The 16,784-nt window shown below is 37.3% G+C and overlaps 1 protein-coding gene across 1 annotated transcript; it reads left to right on the top strand.

The window, feature by feature from the left end:
• Positions 1 to 1,595: 1,595 nt before the first annotated feature.
• Positions 1,596 to 16,245, top strand: LOC104534486 (septin-7; the record flags this gene model as incomplete). The annotated part of the gene is made up of 7 exons (XM_010183514.1): positions 1,596 to 1,608; positions 2,829 to 2,953; positions 9,041 to 9,141; positions 9,734 to 9,868; positions 12,913 to 13,030; positions 14,859 to 14,951; positions 16,149 to 16,245. Coding segments are annotated over exons 1-7 (682 nt in total), but the record flags the coding sequence as incomplete, so codon positions are not given.
• Between the last annotated feature and the right edge of the window lie 539 nt (positions 16,246 to 16,784).

The raw sequence follows: 16,784 nt of genomic DNA on the forward strand, positions 1-16,784 counted from the left end.
ACAGCCTCTGGCAGAGTAGACAGAAACCAAGTTTGGGTTTGGTTTTGTTCTGGTTTCTTCCCCTTATATTTCTAGGTAAGATGAAAAAATTGTTAATGTATCCAAAAAGGCTGCTAGGATTGTTCAAATACACTTGGTTTCTGTAGTTCTGCTTCCCCTGTAGTCAGCAGAGAAATTCCTGTACAATTACAGTGGAAGAGGCATGACTCATAGTACAATGCTGAGTGTTCCAGTTACAGTTTTTACCTTCAGTTTCAGTGTAATTGTTTTATTTGATGTTATAGCCTTTTACTGCCATCATAGATGTTGACTGTTACATGGTCTGCAGCACAACTGCATGCAGGATTGGTGTACTGATGCAAGCACTTCCATGTAATACCTCAATTACTCGTGGCAGTTAAGCAGTTTAAGCTGTTATAATCTGCACTGGCTGATTAAAGTTAGCATGGGTATGGGTATCTCGGAGGCTGGGCACCTTTGGCAACAAGGTGGTGCATAAATACCCTTAGCATACTTAATTTCAGCTCAAAACTGCCTTCTCATCCTTGTTACTGTAAGGGATAGGAGAGAAACAAACCTCAAATCTATCATGGTGTAATGCTTCAGCAGTTCAGGAACTACTTGGTATGGAGTGCTGCAGCTGCAGGAACATCTAAGGAGAGCTGCTGGTTTTCCATCACATTCTTTGAAAGCTGAAAACCTTATTTCTGTATGTTGAATTTCAATGACTGCTTGACAAGCACTTTGGGAGAAGTTGTTCTGAGTGTTTTCCGCTTTAAATTCTGTAGCATGTTAAGACCAGCAATAACCCTTATAGAAGGGAGAAGGGACAACCCTTTTTGTATGTTGAAGTAAAATCTGGTAACGAATCTTCCTTAAAAAATGCAGTAGAGAGCCTTTTGCAAGATTATGGTTGACTAAAAATCGGTGTTCACTGCAAGGATATGATTTATACACTGCAAAATCAGAGCAGTGATAAATCAGAGTGGACAAAAACTACTTCAGTTTAACTGGAATAGTATATTCCTCTTGAGCGGAGTTGCGCGATGGAGAAGGTTAAGCTTCAAACTGGCTGCAGCCACGAGGTTGGAAGGACTTGGTAGGGAACCCTCTCGGCTGCAGCTGACCCTGCCGTAAATATCTTGCAAGCACAGAGTAGAAGACCTGCGTCCCTTTCAACCAGGCACTCTTAGGCACTGTATTTGCCGCCTTGTTCTGAAATGTCTAACAGATCTGACCGCAGAAGAAGGCAAAATCTGCAGTGGTAGTGATGAAATGTCTCATCTGGCTCATATGTATCTGTTGTGTTGGGGTTAGTGTTCCCAACACCGCTATCTTGAGGCTGTGAGTTGAGTATCTCCTTGTACCTTGGCTGCCACAGCCCGTCTTCTGGCCATAGCCAAATGCTGCCTGCAGAATGGGTTAGCTTACCTGTCGGGCAGGCTGGGGTTTGAAAAACAGGCACTACCAAGGCAGCCAGCCCGCAGGAGCTCTGGCTGCAGTGTTTCATCAGCCGCTAATGCGTTTACAGTAGAGCTAATCAGCTTGCTGGGCTGGGTACTGCAGAGGCTTTGAGCCATACCATTGTAATCGAGATGGCTGATGCTTGTAAGCCAGCTCATGTATGAAATCCAGCCAGCTATTGCAGTGGAGACAAGGTCTTGGCTACCGAGGTTTGTAACTGCTGTTTTGTCACTCTCGATTATTTGTGTTAACTCAGAATGTGCATCTCAAGACAAGTTGTGAAGCTTTGGGTTTTGTTTTTAAATGAACCAGTATTTGTTTGGGGATGTGGAGGATCAATGAGTTAGGTTTTTTCTTTTCAAAATATAGGGGCAATACAGCTCATTCTTCTCCTTTAGTGCAAGTATATCAGTTGTAGTTTGCACCCAAAAATAGTTAGCCTAAAAGCAAATTTCTGTGTGAGTGTTTCATTTAGGTCAATGTACTAACAGCACTGCATGTGAAAACTTAAACAGCAAGTATCACTTTCATAATGCTTTTTTCCTTGGTACTCATGTCAATGTGAATTGTGGTGTTGAAGTAGCTTCTTTATAAGAGAAAAATAAGCAAAAGACGTGTCTTTTTACATACTGTAATAAGTAGTTGATCTGGAATTCTTGCTTCTGTCTTTGTAGAGCTGGAAATGAAAGGTAATTTTTGCTATCGGAATTGTAGCTGTATTTGCTTGAATTGTCTGGCAGTAGTGTCTCCAGATTCTTTAGCTGACTTATTGTTGCTGCTCACAAACAAATTACGAAAAATCAGACAAACAAAATGCAATACTCCTTCCAACAAAATAACTACAACAACAAAATTCCCAGGCAGACCACATACTTCTGGAACTTCATTTTGGCTTTTGTGGCTTTAGGAGTTAGACCAAAACAATCTCAAACTCTTTTTTTTTTTAATTACTAATTGTTTTATTTTTAAAAAAATTTTTTCTCCCTCTCTGACAATAAGACCCTCAAATAATACTTTAAATAAAGGAGATGGCTTAGTCTGCTTTGGTGTCATGATAGGAAGTTATACCAGGAAGATCGCTTGTTTATAAACTTTAATGTGGGGCAATGTTATCTTTTTGTCTTGTAATGAGAGAGACGAAGTGCAAAATGCATTCAGTACTTAACATGATCAGAGAAATGAATGTTGATAGAATCCAACAGTGATGGTTGGATTTGCAAGGTTTTCCTTGAAATTGAAAAAGGTGATAGATTCTTAAAGCCTTAGAATGCAGTGAGTGTTTTCAGGTAGTATGTTTCAAGGGCATTTGAAATGTAAGTCCTAAATGTTCACACTCGCTGTGATACTCCTGGTTTTACTGAAAGTGTTCTGTTTTCTTCTAGGTGAATCTGGACTAGGAAAATCAACATTAATCAACTCGTTATTCTTAACAGAATTGTACTCCCCAGAGTATCCAGGTCCTTCACACAGAATTAAAAAGACTGTACAGGTATGTCTGGCTGAAAAACCTGCAGCTTGAATAATATAACTTGCAATTTAGTAATGTAAGGATACACAGTTGTCACATATAAGCACCTGTCTTTCAAATAAGCTTACCCAGGATGTGAACCACTAAGAAATACTCTGTTTTTCTCAGTGTACCTTAACTACACAAAGCTTACAGGTTATGAAGCCTGTAGCCTGTGAAAGTGTGGGAGCCCTGAAGTACTTTGTGTGCTACATGTGCTTTAGAAACATCACACTGGTGCAGTCCTGTTCAGAAATAGAATATTATCAATTGCAATATTGAGTATATCTGTAGAAATACCTAGACGTGCACTGAACCATATATGGCAGGCTTTTAGAAACAGTGTATTAAAGGGTTTGACTTAAGTGCAAAGGCCTAATGTGTAAAAGTATCTGATTCTCTTCTGCAAGCTGTATCCTTTGTGGTACATTTTTTCCCCTGTTTTAAGTTGTGTTCCTGAAACATATCTAGGTCTAGGGTGAACACAGCTGACTTTAAGTGCTAGACTTAGACAAAGCAAAGATGCTCCTGCAAGTGCGTGATACAACTGAAATATTTAGGCAAAAGCTGAAAACCTGAACTTGATCCATTTGATAATTTCCTACTAACAATTATTCTCTCAAGAAAAGGAGCATGCTTTTTGTAGTCTAGAATGGTTATTTTTAAAAAACCCTAGTATTAAGAAATGATTAAGTAATGTTGTGGGTAGTTTAGGAAATCATTGTTTCAGTAGGGTATTTTCTGACTTCACAGCTGAGCAGCTGAATAAGGATGCATGAACTCTATTAAACAAGTCTCTCACGAGCATCAAGTGAGATTAAGATTTTGGTGAAGATAGTTTGTGATAATCTGACTTTGTACAGATGAGGACTGAGGGTGTTTACCATTGCTGCTGCAGTCCAGCAGAGTTCCTGCAGCTGCAAAACATGACTGTTTCGGACCACCTCAGCTGTGGCTGAAGTGATGGTGCAATTGCAGAGGTGTCATACAGTGCTTAAGCCTTGTGTTGAGTTAGGAGGGTATGCAAGGTGCTAAACAGCAGCTGTGAAATTGAATGCTTTGCTTTATTCAGTAAAATCAAATAACTGTGCTCTAGTGCTGTGATCCACTGACCTTGCTGTTTTGTGTGGTTTTTTGTTTGTTTTTGTTTGAGATTTTGGGTAAGGGTTTTTTTAATCCAGTCTCAGAACACTGAGTAATTACCAGAGGACCAGGAAAAAGTTATGCTTGTACTGAGAAGGTTAAATGACATTGCTCATCAGTTAGCTCAACATCAAAGTCTTGAATCCTAGTACAAAATGCATTTGTTGCAGAATGTAGATTTCTTTTTTTTTAATTTGGAAGAGAGCTTTTGAACATGCTGAGTTTGATTGTATTTACATTTCTTTAAGCGTTGGTCATGCCTGTTTTATCAGTTTAGTGTAAAACCATAGTGACGCTGACAGAATGGATTTAAAAGCACGTTAGCAGGAGTTAGTCCATTATTTGCATTAGAAGGGTTCAATTTATGTACTTATTTCAAATATATGTTAAGTGGGATGGAAAAGGTGTGTAAATAGTTAAGCTCTGGTGTATTATACTTATTAATGAAATAATCAGTGAATGTTGAAAAATTAAGTAAAGGTGAGTTCATTTTTAAAGGAAGAGTGATGTTACTGTTGATTACACATTGGTTAACTTGATTTGAATTAGCTGATGTCCATTGAATTATAGTTTAAATACCTTAATGGTGGGTTTGATTCCCTGTCATTGGAAGATGGTTGGTTTTTTTTAATTGGGAAAAAACATAGGAAGAATTTGCACATAAACTAGCAGAAAAAAAAAGAGCAAGACATCCTTCAAAGATAACTGAGTCCCACCCTGGACAAAGATGGATGAGTGTAAGAAAAATTAAACTAATATTGTCTGTGTGTAGCTTCTGGAATCTGCGTTAATGGCTTTCATTTGTTAGATGGCAAGCTTAGATGATCCTGACCTTTGAGTTCTTCAGAGGTGGTTTGATTTTTATTAATTTACTGGTTAAAGAAAATAAACCATATCTTTCAGAAAGCTTCACGTAAGTTTTTTTTGAAGGCATCTAAAGCAATGGGGGGTGGAAAAGGGCTTGAACAACCATTGCATTTTTTTCCTACTTCCACTGTGTGGGAGGGCTTCAGCCTGAGGGTGTCTGAGAGCTAGCTGACACTATTTTCAGTAGTGAATTGGGGTCTGTAATGACTTAGCAAATAACATAATTGAAATAAAATATATTTAAAGACCACCTTCTCCCTTAGAAACTGCTGCTTACTTTATCTAATAAGTATTTTTTTGTTTGGGTATACTTATAGTACAACATTGCTTTGCTTTCAGTTACTTGTGATGAATGAAAAACCAGTAAGTATAGCATTTTAAAAAGGAAACTGAAACAGGTGTATTTCAAAGTGAGGATAAAATTGATTCCCCCTACAAGCTTGAAAATTGTGTATGCTAATAACTATGTGTATGATCTGGAGATGATTCCAATAAGATATTAAATGAAAGTTTTAACAGTGGGAGCTGCTGTTTGGATCCTTAGGATTAGTACCTGTTGCCAATATAAAACTTTCTAAGTTGAGAGTGTCAAGAGTTTTGTAGGGTAGAGATGAGACAGACGACCAGAGCACCCTAAAATCCTGGTGGTAACAATTGCCTGCTCTTATATGGTAGGAATAACTTATTGATCAGAGACTGTATGAGAAAGTCTCACATAGAGAAATACAAACTGTGTTTTGTACAAAGGTCCTTTGTATTAATTTCATGGAAAACAAAGAAAAACAGTTTATAGTGACTTGATGTCAGATTATTTCAAAGGAAACTTCTTCAGAAACTATAGGTATGAAATATGTTTTTTCTGATCATTATTTGACTGTCTTTAAAGTGTGGTAAAGGCTTGTTAAATCCATTAAAAGTAGGCAAGTTGTAACAAGCATCAAGTCACAAATGCTGTGTGGTAACCGCCAAGGAGACCCGTGTGACCCGGCTGAGTGGAGTGCATGGGAAAATGGCCGTTTGGAGGAGACTTTTAATAAAAACTTTGGAATTCCAAGACTTGAACTAATGTTTTCCATGAATCCCTTGGGAATACTTGTAAATCAGATGATAGGATGCAGTTGGATGCTTAACTGTGAATGACACTGGTTTACAGTGATTGGATCTTTTCCAAATGTTGCTGCTTTCTGTGCCTTTGACCATGTATGGACACATCCATTTTAGTTAGAAAAATGCAACTTCACAAAGGCTTTGTGACAGGTTCTTCACCTACTGTCTCTTACCAGTAGTCTCAAATTCTTACAATATGTGGTGGATATGGCCTGATTGTCCATAGCACAAGTACAGGGAATTTAATTTGATCAACTAATGCTTCTTGTTCTGTAAGTTTCTGAAAACCCTGCTCTGATAGCAAGATACCTACATGAATTTATGAAAAGTAAGAATAAATTTAAATCTTCACCACCCAGTAAGATATTAGCATTGTCTGCAGAGATTCAGTTACTGCAGGCCATTTGTCAGAGGGTGACTTCACAAGCATGCAGAATCAGGAAAAATGCTTGGCATGGCATTTCTGAGGATCTCCTGACCTTCCTTTTCCTTTGTTATAAACACATGTTCAAGATAATGTTTTATTAATTGCTGCTTTTGTAAAAGCATTCCATTGGTGCTTAATAATTTAATGGCTCTTGCTGGGAATTTTTTGCTGGAGAGTAAAGCTGATACCTTGTAGTGCTTGGCAAGAGCACAGCTCTTAACATTATCATCTCTAGTTTGAAAGTGTTGCAGGTTTCTTATACTTGCAGAGGGCTTGGTTATAGGACGGCTCTGTGGTTGCTATATGCAAGATAGCAGAAAGAATGCAAGGAATCAGAAGTCAGTCTCCTGTGTGCTAAAGCTTGTTGAGTAGTAAACTCTTGGCTGAGTTGACTGTGTGGCTGGGGATTACTCTCTTGAGTTCTGGCATCAATAGCATGCAATAAAATCTCTCCATAGCACTCTTGTGCAGGAAAAAGTACATTCACCACAAATAAGGTTTTAAAGCACTGCATGTATTTCTAGGTTCTCATGGCTTTGGACTGGACACTTTCAGAAGGACAGGATAGTTGTACAGTTAGCGAAAGGGTACCTTGGTGGCATCTTCGTCTGGTGTGTGTGTTTGTTGGGGTTTTTGTTTTGTTTTGTTTTCATTTTTTTTTTATGTTCCAAACCTTGCAGTAAGGCCTGCTCAAGTAGGAGATTGAATTGGGTGATCTTGAAGTCCACCCCAACCTGGATTTTTCTGTGACTAGCATCTAGGTGTTGGCGACTCTTGTTTTGTAAAGCTGCCTTACTGGTATTTGTTGTTGTTGTTATATTGTTAAGTGAGGAACCAGCTCATGATGACTGTGTGCTGTTGACGGCTGTAGTGTAGCCGAGTTAATTTTTGAGACCTAGCAATGAAGGGCACTGCTCTGGCTTGGATAGCATCCCTCCTGAGGAGTAGATAAAAATAGCATCCTGCATGCCCAGAGGTTAAATACAGAGCTTTCTTTGCAGTTAGTTACTGTTTTCCTGTGTTTCTGTACATTCTTGTCTGAATTGGAATCAGCGTTTTGCTTGTGCAAGAGGTATTTAGTTTGACTTTCTGCAGAGTATTCATTTATCTTGTAGACTTACATTGCATCACACAAGCAGTGATTGCAAAGTGTTTACACCAATGTTCAGGTGTGGCTGTGAGAGAGTCTGCTTTACCTACATAACTGGGGATGTGCAGGCGCTTAAGCAGCATTGATACCATCTCTGTCAAATCTTGAGCTGGCCCAGATAGTATTTATTAGCCAAGTTTCTGCTCTTTCTGAAAGTTCATTACAGAATGTTCTTGCAGGTGTTCACCTAGTTAACTATAACTTCCTTTTCTCTCCTCAGTTAGGGCTCAGGAGGCTTAAGAAATGATAAGCAGCAAGGTTGATATCAATGTCTGCCAACTCGTCTGTGGCTCTGAATAAATGGTTGATTTCTTGAATCTGTATCTAAAAAGTGGTGTCATTAATGATTTAATAGAAATTGTCTTGATATCGAGGGGGGGGGAAAGTATGATTAAATGTGTGAGCAATGGGAAAAAGCTAACATGAGTTTGTAGTTTCTTACTGTTGTGGGTCTGTCTGACAGGACAGTGGTGTACAGCACTTTCTTGGGGAGGTACGCCCGACATTGGCATTATCAATAATTACCAAGATACTTGCAGAAAGGAGGAGGTAGCAGTCCATTTGCTCTTTAGCCTGAGCTGTGTCATGACATGCCCGCTCTGTTTGACGTGTTCACTGCGAGCTGACTGAGCGGTGCTGCAGATGGGTGGTCACAACTGGAGGCGCGCACTCCCACACCCAGGTCTTGCATCACGCCCTGTGCTGGCGCAGCTTCCTTCTGAGCCAGACTCCCACTGGGGACCTGAGCAACTGGGGACCGATCCATCGCAGTCACGTGAGCCCTGGCTCAGCAAATTGCAGCTGGGTTGTGTTACCTTCCAGTAGCAATCTGCTTGTAACGGGAAACCATCACTTTCTCTATGAATCCCTTCCCAAGCATTATAGTAGCTGAAGAATAAATGTATTTTCGAAATACATTAACAGGACCAGAAATGTATTAAGGTACTTGGGGGGAGGATTAGTTTTTAGAAGTATAGTTTTCTTTGAAGTGACTGAAGTTCACAATTTCATCAAGTATAATGCCTAGTTTATCAGAATGTCTGGATGTCTCAGAACACTCGTTTTTGGTTTTGTTTTATACTAGCATTAGTATTGGTTAGAGTTTTTCCTGTTTCAACAGGAGATGAAATACTAAGGTATATAATATACTTAAATGGGTTCTTTTATCACGGACTTTAGATTATGGCCCCTTTTTTTCCTTTAAAAAATTTATTTAAAAATTATTGTAATTTTAGAAGCAAAACGTGGATTCAGTACCTCTCTGAAGCAAAAAGGTTAGCAGTTCTTTGCCAGACTTTTTATTCACTGAATGATTTTCCCAATGTTTAAGATGACCGACTAAATTGCTAAAAATTTAATCTTTTTCATTTTACAGGTTGAGCAGTCAAAAGTTTTAATCAAAGAAGGTGGTGTTCAGTTACTGCTTACAATAGTTGACACACCAGGATTTGGAGATGCTGTGGATAATAGTAATTGGTAAGACGTTCTTTGTGTGTTCTCCTGCAATAATTCTGAATTGTAGTTTTATGTGTGAGATATAATAACTTGTGATGTTTTTAAATGCACATTTCTATGTTATTCTAAAATATTAACACTTTTTTAAACTTTTCAGTTAGCTGAAAACTTAAAGTACTGCATTTCCAAGTCTCTTTATAACTCGTCTGAAACACTGTCAGCTTTTTTTCCCTTCAAAGCGAATGGCTCTTTATCTACACATGCAGTGTGCAGGACCAACTTCTGTGCTGTCACAAGATGTGACCAGTAAAGCGTATTCTTTTGGCTACTGTTCCTAAGTGTTCTATTTAATGCTATTACAATGAAGGTAATTGTGTTTGAAAGGGTTTTTCAGTGAACTCAAAGATTGTATCTTCAGAGCTATGTAACTAGGTTGTATGTTGAGGAGCTGGTCACTTAAAATGTTTTATGTTGAAGTCTCTTGAATTAAAAATTTAAAAAAAAACCAAACAAAAAAGCCATGGGGAAATAGTAAACATCTTTCTTAGCAAAGACAGACTTTTTTTACATAAATGATGTAACTTACAGGTTTTTATTCATGTAACCTCTGCAGTTGGCAGCCAGTTATCGACTACATTGACAGTAAATTTGAGGACTACCTGAATGCAGAATCTCGAGTGAACAGACGTCAGATGCCAGATAACAGAGTGCAATGTTGTCTATATTTCATTGCTCCTTCAGGACATGGGTTTGTATTAGTGTATTTTATGTTTCCTTTCTGTCTTTTATCTCAGATGATCGTCCAAATTTGACATTCTTAGCTATGTAAAGTTCCAGTTAAGATTTTCTTAATGGCCTGCAGACTGTACTTAATTTCAAAGATGAGCTTACTTTGGCTTGTCAAACATCAGCAAGCCAGACAAGTAATAAGTTAGAACACCAGAAAACATGATTGCATGTTAATTACATACTATTAGAACAATTAAAAATATATATTAAAAAAAAGTGTTCACAATTGCTCAGTCTATTTGTGATCTGTATGTCTTTTGTTCACATGCTGCTGTTTAGAAGGAGAAATTGGTTCACAGTTAAAGCAACAGGATTTTTTCATTTCCACTCTTCCTCCTTCCCTTTGATTTTAATAAGAAATTGAAGATTAAAAGTTTCATGCATCCTTATAAGCATGCTTTAATTCACCTGGGGTGTAATCCTTTGTCAAGTGACAATTCTAATGTAGGCATTTTGGTTTTTTTCAGTTATTATGCAATCTTCCACCCCTGCTTAGTTTTTAACTTGGTCAGACTTCTATCTAGTGGTAGAGAGGGAGAACTGCATTTCCAGGGTGTGTTAAATGCAGATTGACTGTATCCGAAATCGGTTGCTTAGCATTTTATCATTGTATTATAACTGATGAAATTTGCCAGAGACTCTTAATTTCAAAACCAGAAGGAGGAGAAGGTAAGCAGCCTATTTTATTGTGTGGGTCAAAAGTAGTAAAACTTGTTGAAGGGTGTAACGAAAGAAATCTGAGGAATATTCCTCGGGCAGTGAAAAGTACCAGCTGTTACACTCAGCATCTGTAGTTAGCATTGGAATGGTTCTGGTCATTTTCAACTAGACAGAGACTTCTCAAATTTGGAAAGAAATATTGGGGGATGGAGAAAAGTTTTCTTATGTAGAGTTGCCTTAATGAAACATCTTTTTGGTGTTGCTATTCAATGTGCAAGTTTGTAATGCCAGTTTGATTCAACATGCATGTCAGTTTAAAGTGCAAACACTGGTGTCCTTGACATACACTGTTTTACTAGTTTGCAAAATCAAAATGTCATTTAAATAAAGGGAAAATTATTCATTCCTTGTGTTATCCTTTTTTGATCATAACTTTCAGGTTCTTCAAAAAAACATTTGTCTTCCTTCCACACTCCCACTCCCCTTTTATTTATTAAAACTTTGTAAACCAGTAAGAGGTACAAATTCTTTATATAGAAAAATAAAGATAATGCTTCAGAGAGATTAAGTTTTGGTCACTAAATTTGTGAGGCCAAAAGCTGGAAAAGTATGTTCCTTGTATAGGTATTTCATGTTCTTCTTGGAGAATGGAAAAAATGTGAAGTTGAGCTAGATCTGCTTAGTGTTTTTCAATTATTGGAGTAAATGCTTGGAATTGTCATCTAATTAAGGAAATGAATGGAGCACAGAGAAAAATGGGTGCTGCTGTTAGCATTCATTTCCTCTTTTAAGATACTGTCTTCTCTGAAAGGACGTTGCTCACTTCCTACCTGGTTTTTGTGGTGGTGCAGTCTCTGGTCATGTTTCCTGTGCAGACAGCAGCACGTATAACCCATAGAGTAGTGTACTCTTTGCTCTTGATGCATGAGTTTGTACTTACATTGAATTAAAGCATCTGTAAGTGAACTTACTTCTGTTTGTCTTTATGACTTAATACATTTGTAAAAGCCAGCTTGTTACAATTTATAAAGAAAAAGAAATTGCAGGTTAGGTCCTTCCATTTAATGCATCCCACCGTTTTTAGCTGGTGTCACCACAAACATCTGAGTTGATAGTTTGGTTTGTGTGGGGATAAGGGGAGAGAGTGAAGGGGCCATAGGAGCCTTCCAGGTAAGTGAATGGTGTGATGAGTTGCAGCCTTTTTCTGCAATTCTAGGGTGGTTATTTACAGGCTTCCTGCTTCAGTCTCTACTGTATACCCAAGACCTTGAGGTGAACACTGTTGTCCTTCTGAACTGTTCTGCAATTGCTCTTCAACCTGGTGCTGCCCTACGTAGCTTTTTGAACCAAGGAAAGGGAAAGCAAGTTAAGTGAATGGATAGCCAAACCAATGCTCTTACTCTGAACATACACTGATGTTAGCTATTAAAATGGAAACATGTTGAGAAGCTGAGAAATTGAGTGGCAGGTAGAAAATGTTAAAGTGAAGTTAAGTATGTCTTCTGTAATGTTTTCCTTTTTCTTTTTATATATGGTTTGGAGAAGAAACTAAATTTGAGTACCAAATGAATCTGGTTTTAATGTTCCTAATCTTCATTTCTTTTATATGAGAAAAAAAAAATCTTGTTAAATCCTTTAAATGAATCCTTTAAGCCTGACTAAACTTGTTATAATTCTGAAGCATTAATGCATCAAAACCTCTGTGGCTTCACTTTAGCAAGCAGGAAATATTGACCACTTTGACCCACATCAGTGGTTCTATAGACCCATCTGGTGGGTGGTTTAGTTTTTATGTCGTTGTCCTCCACTTTCATAATGGTCTTTTTGTTATACATAGTGATTTAGGGATGAGATATTTCTACTTCATTTGTACACAGGCCACAGAGTTGCTGCCTTCAGCAATCTAAAGTATAAAAACATCTCACAGTCCTCTCTTGGGAAGAAGCATACAAATAAGCATGACTTTCAGAAACTGAAACTGGGTATGTGAACAGCACAATTCACAATTGTAAACCCTTACCAGTCAGACCTTAAATGGGACTCCCTTTCAGTGAATGGCACAAGCTTTACAACCTCATAGGAGAGTTCTTATCAGTTGCTTAAGTAAATGTAATTTCAGAAGTCTCATGACTATTAGTAATATTAATGTATGACTTATGCCTCTGGTATTACACAATTCTAGGGGATTTCCTGTAGCAGTTGCAGGTAGCCTCTTGAATTTTGTTCAGGCATCTATCACTCATAAATCAGAGGCTTAAGAGTAGTTGTCAGGGCAAATCTTGACTAATTTGTACATTCTTGTTTAATTAATATAAATTGCAAAGCTCTAATACTGTCTTTCAGACTTAAGCCTTTGGATATAGAGTTTATGAAGCGCCTGCATGAAAAAGTGAATATCATTCCACTAATTGCCAAAGCAGACACACTTACACCTGAGGAATGCCAACAGTTTAAAAAACAGGTGAGCTGAAAGATTAATATTTCCAACATAGGATAATTTAGTAAGTTGATCCCTGTGGAAATGATGAGATTTAACTTCTTAAATGCAAAATTTAAACCCTGAAGCAACAAATTCAGACAGCAAAGCTAAGTAATTTATATCTCTAGATTTAATTATATTTCTTGGTGAAATAATCTTGTTTCTGTCCTCAGGGGAAGAGTTTTCAAGTGTAGATTCTTGGCAAGTAAAGTAATTCACTGCTGAGATAAAAATCAGTAAGGGTGAGGAGGGAAGGAGCTTTCAAGATTTAGATGACTAACGGAAGTTGTGTGTTTTAAAAAAAAAAAAGTATTTAACAGTATAATGGTATTATTGATTGTATTGTGGTATTCACTTTTGTGTTGATGTGGTAAATTTATTAAGGATGCCTCAGGTATTAGATGAGAATCAGTATACCTGCTGTTCAGTCTTGGGCTGTGGTAATATTTTTTAAAGATGGTGAGATAATTGTAAGATTAATACAACTGGTCTAATTTATTTGTATTTGTAGAATAAATTTAGTATTAATGTCTCCAAGTGGTTTATGTTGTAGTTCAACTACATGATCAGAGTAGAATACTTGGGCTTTGCTGTATTGTATGAGGAGGGTAAGGAGAACCCAGAACAGGAGAAGATAAGGCATTAAGTTTGTTTTCTTGAACTATGTCCAGTCCTAGCTTAGAAGAACATGGGTTCTGAAAATAAGTTGGCAGTAAGAGCTGTTGTATGCAAAACTATTGATTTAAGACTAAAAATTAAAGGACATTTTCTGCCTTGGAGAAACTTAAGCAAGGTGCTGTAGACACTAAGTCTGTTTTGGTTGCATTTCATGAGTGTTTTTTGATGTAAAGGGGGGAAAATGGTAGAACACAGAATATTTTTTAATACATAAGCAGCTTTATCAATGAGTTGATGTTAAATAGGGGAGACTTTCCCAAATCAAAGTTTGAAAATAAGTTCTTGCATGAATTAGAAACTTACATTCTTACAAGATTGCAAATCCATGAACCAGAAATATTCTCCAGGGCTCTACAGTGTCGCTGTCAGCTAAATGGTCTTAATATTTTTTCCATTCTAAGATTCTGGAAAACGAATCATCTTGTTCTTAAAATACACCCTTCAGACAAATTGAGCACCAAACCAGTACAGTCTCATTTTTGATGATGCTGTCAGTTATTCTTAAATTTTAGTTATTCTTAAATTAGTGCTTGCAAGTATTTTTCAACACAACCAACCACTGGAGTCAGTCCGTCAGTCACAAGCTCTATTAAAATAGGCAGGTGATCCTGCTTCAAGCAACTGATGCTCAGATGAGCTAGAAACAGAAAATAATAGGAGTGACAGCAGTAGCTATAGTGGGATGTCAAAGTGCTGAAGTATGCCCACAGTTATCTAGTCAAATATATTTTTTTTTTGAGGGAGTCAATTGTGAGGCTAGTCTGATAATTTCAGCTGTATTGTGTTTAAGCTATATTAGTTTTTGCATGTGCAGGTGGAATTCCCATGACTGTGAATCTGTTTGCCCAGTTGTGGAAAAAGGCCATTCATTTTTGCTGCTTTGTGTTGATGGGTAGTGTTCTGTTAGCTGTGGGGGCTCTGGCTCTCATCCTGTCTTCTCCTGGCTAAGAAAAAATGGTCATGCTGGTCATCCCTTGGGTTCACCTTATGGTGTTTTCTGATGTAACTTAGTCACTTTAATATGCAAGGATTTTACATACCAAACAAAAGGAAGGTACATCAGTTTGGAGCAAAAAATAAGATTATTGCAAAGTATGAATTCCTCAAAGAAATAACACATTTTTGCTTTTAGATAATGAAAGAAATCCAAGAACACAAAATTAAAATATATGAATTTCCAGAAACAGATGATGAAGAGGAAAATAAGATTGTTAAAAAGATAAAGGTAAATAATTCTTTTGAAAAACTGCTTACTTGGGGGAAGGAGAGTGGAGAGTGAAAAGCTTTCTGTCACTAATGAGGATCCCATCAAAATGTTTAGAAGATTAAAATAAGATGTAAAGCTGTTCTAAGAGTCATTGTTCCTCAGCAGAGGCAATGAATGACGCTTAGGTGACTTAAGTCTTGTAATGGCTAAAAATCAGAATGAGACACTAGATCACATGCTCACTTAATAAACTCTTAAAAGGTCACTTTCTTTTTATCCTGTCCTTATTTGACTTTTATGCACCTACCACATCTTGTTTGTTTCTGAGCTTTGAAGGAGGCAAGGTTTGTGTTTCAGACAGAGGTTTGCAGTGGCATAGAGTGTGTGCATTACAGTTAATGGCTGTCTGACTAATTGATGTACTGAAACCTAAATGGAGACAAATGACCAAAGAAAATCAAAAGTGCTGTCAGGCTGTTGAAAGGCTTTTTCTTTGTTTACTGGTGGTTTTGGCTTGTTCTTTTATGTTGGAGTCTATCTTGTATACATTTCTTGAGCCTTACTTCTGTTTGTTGAGTAGCTTTAACAGCCTGTAAGAGCTTTTAAATTTTTTCTGTTACTGGGGGAGTCACTCAGGATAGATAAACACAAGTAGCACAAATGGAAGATAAGCCTAAAGGAGAAGAGCAGAATAAAAGCAAGGACAAAAGTCCAAAATACTTAGCTGTGTACACTGTTCCGTTCAGCTACTGGAAGCTTGTCTTTTGTTGCTTGTTACACTGGAGAGATTTTTGGTTCAGCTGAAAATAAGAACTTGAAGTAGTTCTTTGCCAAATCTTTGAAAACTGCATACAAGATCCAGTCTAAAGTAACAGTCCTTGTAGCCAGTGGGAATATGCATTGATAAATAATTACTATGCAATTGATTAAATAGGAAAGGTTTTGCCTATTGCTTGGCTTACTAAGTAACAGTAATGTCTGTTTCTTAACTAGATTTACAAAATACAACTGTGTAAGGAATTTCAAAGGGAGGTATGTGTATGTGTCATTTAGCTGAACAGAGGTCAGTAAACATAACTGTTCTGGCACTTTGGGTAAGCTGCATTGCAGTATTATAACACCAAACTAGCTTACATCAAGCGTATGTTTGGGGATGATTTCAGTATCTTTTGGCAGTAGAAATTTTGATTTTTAAAGTAATGCTTTATCTTGTAGGACCGTTTACCTCTTGCTGTGGTAGGTAGTAATACGATCATTGAAGTCAATGGCAAGAGAGTTAGAGGAAGGCAGTACCCATGGGGTGTTGCAGAAGGTAAGGCTTTCTCATGATTTTTATCCGTTTAAAACTTACTAGACATTAGCCAGTGTTTGAAATGTTTGAAGTGCTTAATTTGAGTGTAATTTGGTCTGGAAATCTATTGAATATACCATTTTGTTATTCTGACAATCTTGGAACAAGCTAAAGGTTCAGCAAGAGGTAACTTTGCAAGCAGATTCCTGTTGATTCCTCAGTGAGGAGTTGTAAAACCTGTAGTAGCTTACTGCAGTTAATGATGAGGCTTAAATTACAACTGCTTCTTTGTATTTTAATTTTCTTCTTGTAAAAACTATATTTTTTAAATTCTCCTTTCTAGAGTGTTCACAGTATGAATGTTAATTTGATCAGCTTGACTAGCTGATTTATATTCAGTTAAAAATTTCTGGAAGAATTTTTTTTCACCCCAAACATCTGAGTCTTAATTGCTGGGATGTAGCAACAGGAAGGTACCTGGTTATGAATTGAATACTTTCAGTAGTTCCCTTTGTTGTTGTTGTTGTTTATTTAAAATCACAGAATCACAGAACGTTAGG

The sequence above is a fragment of the Mesitornis unicolor genome, unplaced genomic scaffold, assembly GCF_000695765.1.
Source record: "Mesitornis unicolor isolate BGI_N332 unplaced genomic scaffold, ASM69576v1 Scaffold54524, whole genome shotgun sequence".
Taxonomy (NCBI): Eukaryota; Metazoa; Chordata; class Aves; order Mesitornithiformes; family Mesitornithidae; genus Mesitornis; species Mesitornis unicolor.